The sequence below is a fragment of the Thunnus albacares genome, chromosome 20 (assembly GCF_914725855.1).
Source record: "Thunnus albacares chromosome 20, fThuAlb1.1, whole genome shotgun sequence".
Lineage (NCBI taxonomy): Eukaryota > Metazoa > Chordata > Actinopteri > Scombriformes > Scombridae > Thunnus > Thunnus albacares.
Genome location: NC_058125.1, coordinates 13,982,623 through 13,995,066, shown reverse-complemented (window position 1 = coordinate 13,995,066; position 12,444 = coordinate 13,982,623). Strand labels below are relative to the sequence as shown.

The following is a 12,444-nucleotide window of genomic DNA, read 5'->3' as shown; positions in this document are numbered from 1 at the left end:
CTCATGGCTCCACAGCAGATTATATTAGATACACTTATCACTGTCATTGGAATTCAAGTCTTCATCCAGAAATCAATCCGAGTGTTTATCAGACTTTTCTGTTGACACTGGTGATACTGTACAGTTTATGTGAAGATTTGCAGGCAAGCGTTGAGACTATCATGATAAAGAACAATGAATTGTTTATATCTTTATTATACATTTTTTATTCATTAATTATAATTTAGGACCCATAAACAGCGATTTATGTGATTTTTTTTTTCCCCTTGGATTTTATAATTACAAAATTTCGCTCTTTTTAAGGAATAAATAATTATAAAACTTTGTAATCTTCCAGCTGTATGTAGCACCGTTATTGTTTCTGATCATCATCGTCTGGTCGTTTGCTTTTAATTAATCTCTCAGAATCTCTTGCGACCTTCTTGTCACTGCCTTGTCTCACACCTTTGTCTTGCCTGTGTGTCTCCCAGTTTAAAGGATGAATAAATTAACGATTGAGACCACTGCATGGTCATGAATTTCATATCACTAGTTTGAGGGTGTCTCTATTTCCACTTCAAAAGGTACGCTTGTAAAAACAGTTCTGAGGTAGAGACGAGGAAATATTGCCCATATGCTTGAAATGAAAGGCCAATTAGTTTTCAATTGTACACACACACAAAAAAAAACATTGAGTTATGTTTTATATTCTTCCAGTTTTTCTCCATAAAATATTCAAACATCAGTTCATGGTTTTTAAATCAAATGATAATAGTGTTTCAAGTAAGTTCAGGCAGATAGATCTTGCTGTAAAAATATGTTTTTTATGGAAATCCAAGGAGTGAATTTCTTTATATCAGTACCATGTAATAGGAGTAGAGAAGCTGACAGATGATTAAGGATGTGAACCAGATGAAAATTCACATCTTGACTATACGGTATGATATGTAGACTACCACATTTTTCTTCATTTTTTGGTTGTTATACAAGTTGCAGCTGTTTCTACAAGGTTTCTATCATAGCGCTTTTGTAAATCAGCATGTCAAGGATAGACAGTATTTATGCTTTTGATTTGTTCAGTGTGCTTTACATAAGGCCACATATTACTGTATGGGTAGTCACAGGGCATAAGGCTCTCTGAAAAACTTTCCTCCTTTTTTCAGTAGTCAAAATGTTTTTGTCATATTTCATTTAATGCAAAGACTTCTTTGAATAATGTGAAGGTCTGGACTGTAAAATGAACCATCAGTCACAACCTGTAGTCTGTCTCTCTGTTGGACATATAAAGTATTTAGTGGATTATGCTGTCTGTGTAACTGTGATAGATAGCTCACACCTGCTGCATAGTGTAAACTACAAAATTTCCACTTATTCTACTCATCCCTTCCTTCCTCTCTGTCTTATCTCTGTCCTCTCCTCCCATCTCTCTTCTGCTCTCATTTTCTCTCTGCGTTTTTCTGTCTTTCTGTAATTTTTTTTCTTGCTTGTGTGAAGAATTTTTCACTGAGCTTTTCTCTGTTCAAGCAACCTTGTCCTGCTTTGTCCTTAACGCCAGTTTTCTAGGTTTATTTCTTTTATCCTGGCTTTGCTTCATTTTTTTCCCCTTCCTTTCTCTTTCTCTCTCTGTCTCTATGCTCTCAGCTGTCTCCAAGCTCAGTCTTTTTCTGTTGTTGTATACACACACACACACACACACACACACACACACACACACACACGCACACACACATACACAGTTCATTACAGAAGCTGTGAGGCCGGATCCACAAATCAAACTGTGTAAATAAGCAAGTTTTGTTCTGCAAGCAGTCACTGCTGTTGCCATGACTACATGTGGCACATCTCAAGGGTTACCAAGGACAACCTTTAAGTGTGTGTCTGCATATGTGTATGCATACGCAATTTTGTATGTGTGTGGTTGTGGAGGGGGGGGGGGGTAGGTAGGCAGGTTTCAGTGTGCATGACAGTTGACAATGACCAGAGCATGTCTAATTCTTAGTCTTCGGTCTATTTGATGTACATCTCCTTGCTTTATGGCATTTTACTGTAAACACTGTATGACTCATTCATTTGACCCAACAAACTGCTTAATCGACTGCTCTACCATATAGTGCGGACAAAAGAATCTGAATCAGAAAAACACCTTATTCACGCACATGAAACTTCATAGCTGATAACTAAATATGCTAGAGTGCCCAGTCAGCAGCATTCAGTGCTGCAAACCCCTTGACAGTCGCTGCTTCTGGAGGAGGGGGTTTTGAGGGGCAGAAACTATGTCCCAGTGATTTAAATAGGATCTGTGCAGTTGAATGCAGGTGAAAGTCCTCCAAGTGCGCCTCAAATGGAAAAGTTCCTGTGGTGGAAAAGGGCTGTTAGTTTATGTGGCATTCATCCCGACGATGTACAGTATGTCTACCTGGCAGCTCCAGCACCAGTGTAGAAACTGTCCATTAGTCCTTTGTTAGCAGAGATGAGAAGGAGTTTGCATGCAGTGTGTGTGCATATGTGTGTAAACAGACAGACTAATGGACCTGACTGAAATCCAAACACAGGAACTGGCAGGTGATCAGTGTTGTTTACTTCCAGAGGGTGAATTGTGCAGGCTTCCCTTGGCTGGTAGAGGGTTAGAGAGAATATGGTATGCAGGGACTGAATGATCAGGAGACTTGAGACATTCAGGATAATCCTGAAAAAGAGACGCACATTTCATTGAGGCTTAAAACTTTTATGGAGCAAGGGTAACATCAGAGTAGATGTCTCACTTTTAATCCCTCGTCTTTCTCATTCCTGTTGTCTTTCCAATTTTTTACTGGTATGAGCAGCGGCAACCTCTGCTTTCCTTTCCTTCTTCCCTCCTTCTCTCCATAACCTTCTCTCTCCTCACCTCTGTCACACCGTTTTCATATGTCTGATTGTCTTTCATTCTTCACTAAGCTAGATGCTGATACAGAATTTGAAAACGTAATGTAAAATTCATGATGTCTCTCTTCTTGTCTCTCCCCTTTATCTCTCCATCCAGAGCGTCAGCTGGCCAACAGTATGACCAGCAGCAGCTCTCTTCCTCCCAGTGTCAGTGGGATCAGTAAGGAGCTGGCAGAGCTGCGACACCTTGTTCAATTCCCTGAGGAGATTGCCTGTATCCTCACCGAGCAAGAGCAGCAGCTCTACCAACGGGTAGGAGGAACTTTCTTACAAATAAACATTATATAAGTTTCAAAAATGATGTGGATGTTGTGGACAGAAAAGTGGTTTTCAGAAAAACATATTTTTGAAAAAAAGCACATTTTTATTGACAGCTTAAAGGAAGGATATGGAGGTAACAAGTAGATTTTGTTTCTAATATGGCAGTAATCCCAATCTATGTTCTTTTCTCCTCTGTGCTGTGCATTTATCTATAGGTCTTTCCCTTGGACTACCTCTGTTTCCTCACTCGAGACTTGGGCAGTCCCGAGTGTCAAACCAAACGCCACCCAAACCTCAAGGCCTCACTGTCAGCGCCCGCCATGCCTACCCAGAGCGCTCAGAGAAGTAACGCTGTGGAGGACCTGGTAGCGCGGTTCAACGAGGTGAGGAGTTTGCTTTAAGAAAATGTACAGTATGTGCATCTGTGAGTTTGGGATGATCATACTGATAGTCTTTTTATTTTGGTTGTGCTCCATGAATTATATGTTTTAGAATTAAAAACAGGAAGAATAAATACACCTCTTTCTTGGTGTTTAATTTGAAATATTACCAGAGATGAAGCTGTTTCTTCAACCTGAACATACACATTTTCCCCTTTGATTATGTGACCTTTTGAAGTCTATAGACTACTACAGCTTTACGGGAAGGACTGTGATCTAGTTTAGTAGCCTCAACACAGTCTATATCTCATAAGCTGAGTTGTTATGATTAAAACTTGGAAAAGAGCCAGTGAAAATTGACTGTGCCCCAACCTCCTGAATGGCTTGAAAAACTTTTTAAATGAGGCATTAAAGAGTTGCTTTTCATGTTGATGAACACTTCTCAGCTATTGGGAAACTTCACAGTGCTTCTCCTGATGTGATGACTGTGTCCTTTCATGACCCGCCTATATGACATCATCAGAAACAGTGAAGCATGTTTTGCGATTTGACACTATGTGAAAGTTTTAGAAGCATAGCAGACCAGTAATTGTATTTATCTTCAGCTGGATTTGCCCTGTCGTATTTGCTGTGCGAGTCATATCAACTTATCAACTCATGACTGAAGCACACACTGTGTGTACACAAGTGCACACTCTCACAGTGGTGTAAGTTTGCTGAAGTTACACTCCTGTGCCTTGTGTCTTGTATGGTGAGTGACTTTGAGAATAAACAATCATAACACTGTGCTGGTGAGAAGGAGAAAGTGAGAGAGAGAGAGAGAGAGAGAGAGAGAGAGAGAGAGAGAGAGAGAGAGAGATTGATTGGGAATGATGTCATCTTTAAGTTGCATGCCTTTCACATCAGCTGGTTTTCATTTAAGTCAGCAAGAGGAGAGACACACGAAAAATGTTTTCCCAAATGTGCATTGTAGCCATATATGGGCACAGTGGAACAAGAGTCAAATGACAACAGTGATTCTCCCCAAGAAGACACTGATGAAGCCCTTAAGTGGCTTCTTCTGTCAGGTAAAAAAAAAAAGTTGTGGCACTCTGAGGAAGATGAATGGAATATTCTCTCTTAGCTTTGACTGTAAATTATGGTTTGGATAAGTTTTCCTGGGATGCAGATTTTGTCAGTGATGGTGGACAGTGTTATGTCCATAGACATAAAAAAAAATAATGGATGTAGTTACTGTGACGTCACCCATTGGTTTGTGGACTCCCGTTTTGAAGCCTCGAGTTTGCATTTTGACCGTCATCATCTTGAATTTTTGCAGCCAGAAGTGACCATATATGGACAAGAGGGTGTACGTGATCCGAACTCTAGCTGTTAGCTACTAGCTTGGTTAGCATAGTGTATTTACAGTCTATGGTTAACTGTGAAGAACAGTTATTTCACCAGTGAAAAACAGGCTTAAAACCATTAAAACAAAATGCGCTTACTGGAAAAAACTGAACTTCCGATTCCTTAGTGAGTCTTTTAGTACAACCAAATGCTGAACAAGACTTTTTTAGTCAACCAAAACGTTACAATTGACTTTCATGAACTGAAAACACACTGAAATAGTGACGGCTAAGCCTATACTCTGTGAATTTGGGGTTATGCCATGGTTACGTTACCTAACCAACGTTGCTGTGGTAGCACCTTGCTTGTGAAGGCACCCACTTGTCACTCAAAGCAGCCACGCCCTTAATTGTGCATAACTTTAAGCCTTAATAAAATTTAAATGGGTGTAAAAATTCAGCCCCCATACAGTTGTCATGAATGGGAAAATTAGCTATAGATACCAAAACCGTTTTTGTATCAGGCTGTAAACATGTTTATTTCTGCTGTAAAGTTGGGCATTTTAACATGGGGGTCTATGGAGATTGACTTGCTTTTGGAGCCAGCCTCAAGTGGCCATTCGAGAAACTGCAGTTTTTGGCACTTAGCGTTGGTTTCATTTTTCAGCCCCGCAGTTTGCTGCTTGATTATGTCAATAGTAATATTAAAATGTATGATAAATTATCTTCCAATTTCTTTAATGCATTTTAATTCACTTCACTAGGCACCTGTCACATTTTAAGAAATTGGTTTCTGCTTTTTTTCGGCAACGACTCAACAACAACGACAACTGATTATTGGCACGATTGCAGTTACTCACTCTTAACTGGGTATGGTCCCAAATAGAAACGTTCCATGTAATTAAAGTGTAACTATGCAGAAATACATTTCTGAATATGGATTTTATTCTAAATGAGCTGTTTCAAAAAGATACTACCATTAGAGAAACTATTGACTGTCATTTAGATAATAACTGATTGAGGTCTTTGGTGTGTCATAGACAACATTTTGCAAATTTAGATCTAATTTTCCCAAAAGTATCTTAAGGGTTTTGATCTCGTTCATTTTCAAGCCATGTATGGGAGTGAAAGATTATGCAGTTAAAAGGATAACACAGCAAGAGAATTGGGAGACAGGGAAGGTTGAGCAGTTCAGGCCCCTTTGTTGCTGTCTGCAGTGTTTAGCTTTTATAGGCACAGTATGTGCTCATGCTTTGAGTTTGTAATAGGTCTTTGTCAACCTTGGTTATGTAATTCATGTATCAAGGAGAAACTGACCCTCATAGTTCAACTAATAACACGGGTGCAGATGGAGACGGATGGACAGACAGATGGACACATACACAAACATCAAAGGGGGATCAGCTTGTACCCAGCTCCAGTTCTATGTGTGTGTGTGTGTGTGTGTGTTTGAATTTTTGTCAAGCTGATATTAATGACACTTACAGTATGCAATGTATGTGAGGGAAGCTGCTGTTTGAGGATACATTTTGCATAATTCTAGTCTGTTTTATTGTACTCCTGTCTCTTCTTTGTTCTTCTCTGCACTACATGCTCTCTCAATACCTCTTCACATCCTGTCTATTATCTCTCATTCACAACACTGAGTACACACTTTCGCTATCTGGAATATCAGAAGAGATGCCAACTCTGATGCCTTGATCTGTGGTGGCTCAAAAAGTCGCTTTGCAGGCGGTGAGAATGGTTTAGATGGCGACTGTAATTCAACCCAGTTGCTGACATGGGTTTGCATGATGTCATAACACTAGAAGTGACTGATAGCAGAGTTTCACAAAAGACACGTACATCCTGGCACGCACTGGGCAGGGTAGTTACAGATTAGAGATTGTAGGGCAGCAGGTTTGTTTGTCAAAAAGCCATATACAGTAGATTCTAGAACATGGTTCAATACAGCTGAACAGTCGTAGAGCAGGACGCTGCATCGTCACCAGCTCCAAGGCTGATTTTCTGTAGATGACTCTGAGTACTCTGACAAGGGCGACAAGTGAGCAAAGAATTCCCAACTGTGATTAAAAAGCTTATTACCTCGTTACAGCGAGTCTGCTGGAGCAGCACTAAAAGGACATGTTTATCAAGATTTTTTTTCTATTTCAATGTATAAATGTAGTTAATTCTAGACATAGTTGATGGTCGGGTTTTAAAATAAATATTTCAGTGTGGTAAAACACTTAAATTGTCACTAGTAAAACAAGTCACTCTACATACTTTGCTATTGAGAAATGTTGACTAGGTGATCAGTGTAATAGTAAATAATACATTCACATTAAGTCAACTGGTGAGTAAATCACCTTGTTAGATAGCTGTTAGATACCAACAACAATGAGGTGGCAGAAGTGCAACATTAAGATGCAACATCATATTTGCTGTAGTTTGAGTGCATAACAGGTAAAAAGTGACAAATTTGAGCTTTTAACATGAGTTAACACCTAAACGTATGTTGTTATATTCCTATGTTGTGACATTTCATTCTTAACAACAATTTCACCATATGTTTGTTAACTTGTATAAGTTTTAAAATTTGAATGGTGGATTGATGCAAGTTGAACTGAAGCTGAATCTTTTCGTGTTTCTCAGTTTGAGTAAAGACATTTTATTAGTGAGTTCCAGTTTGAGATGGATTACATTTTCACAGTAATCTTCCCAAAGCCTATGCTTCTATCACACAGGAATGCTTAAGCTGGTGTGCTCTCACTCATATTGGACAGAGAGAAAATGTGAAACCTAACAAACCATAAGATCGATAACATAAGTAGATTTGAAACGATGACAACCAATTGTTTAGAGTTAAATTTAGCATTTTATCAAACACTGTAGATTATATTTTTTTATGAAGTAAGTTCTGTGTATACACAGGCTCATATCTAAAATGTCTGTATATACTGTATGTTAAATGGTGTATACAGTGTATATAGTAAATATGTGTGTCTGAAGTAGATATGTGAGTATGCATGGTCTCATACCTAGTGCATGTTAATGGGTTGGAGGTGATCGCTTGTTTAATCCACTGAGAGGTCAGAGGTGACACAGGAGGAAAAGTCACATTTTACATGTTTCATCAGACAGTTTCAGTTAACAACCTCAATAAAAACTCCTTATGTGAAACAGTGTTCTTTATTGTGTGTGTGTATATGTGTGTGTGTGTGTGTGTGTGTGTGTGTGTATCTTTGTGGCTTTATTTAGTCCCTGTGAAGTCAGACTGTGGTGGGCTTTACAGATCCTTACATAACCCAGTAATAGATCTCTGGGCCAGGGGATGTTTTTACCGCCTGCAAGGGGGTTAGGGAGTTTAAGCTCTGTGTGTGTGTGTGTGTGTGTGTGTGTGTGTGTGTGTGTGTGTGTGTGTGTGTGTGTGTGTGTGTGTGTTTTTCATGTGTGTGAATACATTCATGAGACTCTAATGCATAGAGACAGACACCAGAGAGCAAGAAGCAGCCAGATTGAAATCTGATCTTTTCCTGTACTGTGAGTTTGTGTGTGCGCATGTGTGTCCAGCGCAGAGAATGTGAAAGGAAGCTGACCCTGATACATATCTGGTTCTGCCATCGTGTCTTTTGGGCGTGCTTGAGGGCAGTCAGCTCAGAGCTCAGAGACAGAGTGCAGCTGATAGATATCTGATCTTATTCTTTCTTGTGTGTATATGTGTGTGTGTGGCCAGCTGGTATGGTCGTAGACACAGGTTGCCATACCAGAATTTAAAAGAGATGAAGTGAGCACAAGTAAAACCACACAATAAAGACTTTCAGCTGACCATCGTTTGGCTGTGGACCATATTTCCTTTTCACTGGGTTTTAACTCGCCTTGTCAGATAGGCTTGTAATAATACACTGACAATGTCAAGCAGTCATCCTGTGGTATTGCACATGAAGTCAGCCTAAAACATTCTCATGTGGCTACAGGCAGCATGTTGCACTGTTGTATTTTTTTAGAGGATATGAAACTGGAAGAGAAGGAAGGACTTTTATGGGTTTCAGCTTTACGGTGATTGTAACTGTCAGTAATATAACATTTACAATTCTGTACCTGCAGGTGAGTTCGTGGGTGACATGGCTTGTCCTGACAGCAGGATCCATGGAGGAGAAGAGAGAAGTTTTTTCCTATCTGGTCCATGTTGCTAAATGCTGTTGGAACATGGGAAACTACAACGGTGTCATGGAGTTCCTGGCTGGACTCAGGTTTTTAGAAACACAGAGACACTAACTCACATATTCTCACATTGTGTACACACATGCAGTACCAGTCAAAAGTTTGGGCACACTTTCTCATTCAAGTGAATGGGAAGGTGTGTCCAAACTTTTGACTTTTGACGATTTTTGTGTGTCTTTTCCTTTGTTGGGTAATTGTTAAAAAATACATTCACACAAAAATATCATGTTTAATCCAATGACATATAATGGTTGCTTTGTCCTTTAGGTCCCGCAAGGTCCTGAAGATGTGGCAGTTTATGGACCAGTCGGACATCGAGACCATGAGAAGCCTAAAGGATGCCATGGCTCAGCACGAGTCTTCTTCTGAGTATAAGAAGGTTGTAACCAGAGCTCTCAATATCCCAGGATGCAAGGTGCGTTGCTGTTTACTTTTTGGAATGGTCTAATTTGTCATGTGGGTCAGTCCTGAATTACCTCATCAAATCAATATGCATTTTTTCATGTTCACATTATTCCTTGTGTTTTTCTCTCTCCTGTCCTGACATCATAGGTGGTGCCATTTTGTGGGGTTTTTCTGAAGGAGCTGAGTGACGCGCTGGATGGGACAGCAAGCATCATCAGCCTTAAACCGCCTGTTGATAACACGGAGGACTCAATAGAGGTACTGTAAACATCCACAACTATGCACAAACACACACACATGCCATATAGCTTACACAAGCAGTAGGAATCAGACATTATGTTAGTTTCATTGCTCCTGCTTCTTTTTTGTCTGTCCGTCTCTCTCTAGTTTGTTTCTGACTACAGTGGCCAGCACAACTTCATGTCACGGTCTGGTCCAGATGGTCTACATGTTCCAGAGAAAGAAGCCACTGTCAGCAACATCCTCCAGATTATCAGGTACACTGCATCCTTGAAAACATGCTCTCATAACAATCTCAAATTTTCAAATTTTCTCGCACTTGACTCTCCTCTTCCTGCTCCTCAGATCTTGTAATCGTAGTTTGGAGGCAGAGGATCCTGATGATGCCTCCACCAGTCCCTCTTCTACTGGTCCATCCCCAGCATCCAGAAATAACTCCTTCAGAGACCGCTGCCGCAATCAGTCAGTACCCATATTCCCCCTTTTACTAAGTGACACTCGAGCTTTATTTATATTTTGTTTACCCAGAGTTCTTTCCGTTTGCAACATCAGGTACCAAACAACAAAGCAGGGGTCACAGGGTCTCTGGTAACTTACATTAGTGTAACATCAGTGTAGAGTAGAGAGGGACAAAATGTTGCGCAAGTTGTGACCAAGCTTTAAAACCTACCATATCAAATGACACATTTGTTGCATTTGACCCAGTCCATCAAGACACTGGTACATAGTGCATGAGGCAACTGCAGTTGTTGTCACTTTATGTTTATTGGTGTATAACTGTTGTTTTTCATTCTAGCTTCTTCTTCTTCTTCTTCTTCTTCTTCAAAACATGTTTTTTGTGTGTGAAATGCTACAAGCCGGTCACTGATCTCTCCCTGTTCTTCATTCTAAATCACTCTCTGTAATATGGATGCATTTATGTCACTTTACATCTCTTATGGTGCATGCAAAGAAACCCCAAACTGTAGTTTTCGTAATAAAATACTTACCCTCATCTCAGTTTGCATGTCAGCATAATACGCAGTTTACCACTTTGTAAACATCAAAGTTTAAGCATCTTTAGCCTATTTTACTTTTGGGGGGTTTAACCACTCCTTTAAGGCAGAATGGAAAGACTCTATTGTTTAGAACTGTGACCTTTCTTGCCAAGGGTCTGTTTCCAAGATGGAGCTCTTTATTTTCCTGTTCATTCACAGACAGTGACTCATAGACAAAGTAAAAGAAAATGATCTGTTACATACAGATTTACAGTATATCAGAACTGTGAACGCTGCCATGCTGTGATCGAGTGGCATGGCTGGTATCCCACTTCTGAATAAAAGCACAATTACAGCACTGCGTCACTATTTCATAGACAAAGGCACTTGTGGACATACTACTAATCTCCCTTGGAACAAGTAAGACCACTGCTATATCATGATTTACAAGAGACTAAAAGTATTATGCAACACAGTGGCTGTTTGGTTGTTCAGTGAAACATTAGGTAGCAATTCTGAAAACACTGAACATGCCAATGCAAACTTTATGTCGTTTAATGGCAAAAATCTGTCTAATGAAGAAAATTAAATAAAATCCTTTAAACAACGTGATCCAGATACAGAATATCTATTACTTTCTACTTCAGCAATAGCATACTGCATACTTTGCATTTGCAGCACAATATCTGAGGCCAGATAAACTAGATACTCAGATCTTTACTGGGTCATTCCAATTTTCCTTCACAATGCAGTTGTCTTTCACAAACACCAGCACACGATAATGGGTTTGTGAAGGAACACATTTGCAGATTGTTATTGAGATGAGATGATGTTCAAATAAACACCTGTGTCAAAGAGAAAAAAGATAGCAGGTTAGTTTCCTGTGAGAACAGGAAGGAACAGAGCTCTGGTACTTTTCAGGACATTTGTGGCTGTAGCTAATGACACGAGGTGGAATTTGGACACTATCATACAATATTGTTAGAAAACTCATTTCAGTGCAGGCTTGGCCTGTGGTGTTTGTACAAAGGAAACCTGGATTATCTTCACTGTGTTTCTAGACAGTTTTCTTTGACTCTGAGTTATTATATTATGTTAGAGCTCAGGATAATAACTATACTTCATTTTGGCTAGAGGTATGGTGTTCATCTGTTTGTACTGGGATGCAGATAAATACCATCTTTCTTACTCAAAAAGGATAAGTTGTTCTTTTCCTGCGTTCTTGATATCTTTCCCACTGAGATTCTCATGATTTTTGCCTATTCTTTTCTTTTCACCTTGTAGAACTTGTGTCAAAATTTCTCTGTCCACTCCTTATTCTTCTTCTCACACTTCCTCTCCTCCTTTTTCCACTTCTCTCATTTTAGTTCCCATTCATTTAGGACACCGCAAGAATCAAACCGTGTCTTGTAAGTGGTTATAAGAGTTTCAGGAGTTTGAACATTACTGGCTAACTTTGACATATTTTGATTTGCAGTTTGAGTAGAAGCTTGTTAAGTAGTGAAGGAATTTGCAATGACAAATGCATGGTGCTTTTTTGCTTGTTCAACCACTGCACTACACTACAGGGTACATTTTTGTGCCATTTATCTTAATGTAGATGCAAGTAGTTTCTTAATTTTGACTGGACCTCAGTGCATTTTCTAAGTAACAGTGCTTTTACGTCACTTGCTGCAGTAGTTGACAGTAAATGTAGAGACTGATGCATTCACCTTTCCTCAGGAATTCTACTTAATGTGGTTTTTCACACCA

At 39.6% G+C, this 12,444-nt stretch overlaps 1 protein-coding gene across 4 annotated transcripts in view; it reads left to right on the top strand.

The window, feature by feature from the left end:
• The window catches only part of plce1 (phospholipase C, epsilon 1), an 87,074-nt gene that overhangs the window by 50,347 nt on the left and 24,283 nt on the right, over positions 1–12,444 (top strand). For 3 of the 4 annotated variants that reach the window (XM_044337090.1, XM_044337092.1, XM_044337091.1), the window contains 8 exons: positions 2,999–3,153; positions 3,378–3,545; positions 8,954–9,099; positions 9,338–9,485; positions 9,623–9,733; positions 9,863–9,972; positions 10,061–10,177; positions 12,060–12,101. In XM_044337090.1, coding sequence (XP_044193025.1) covers positions 2,999–3,153; positions 3,378–3,545; positions 8,954–9,099; positions 9,338–9,485; positions 9,623–9,733; positions 9,863–9,972; positions 10,061–10,177; positions 12,060–12,101 — 997 coding nt within the window. The remainder of the gene's footprint in view (positions 1–2,998; positions 3,154–3,377; positions 3,546–8,953; positions 9,100–9,337; positions 9,486–9,622; positions 9,734–9,862; positions 9,973–10,060; positions 10,178–12,059; positions 12,102–12,444) is intronic. The other variant, XM_044337093.1, reaches the window with a different exon arrangement.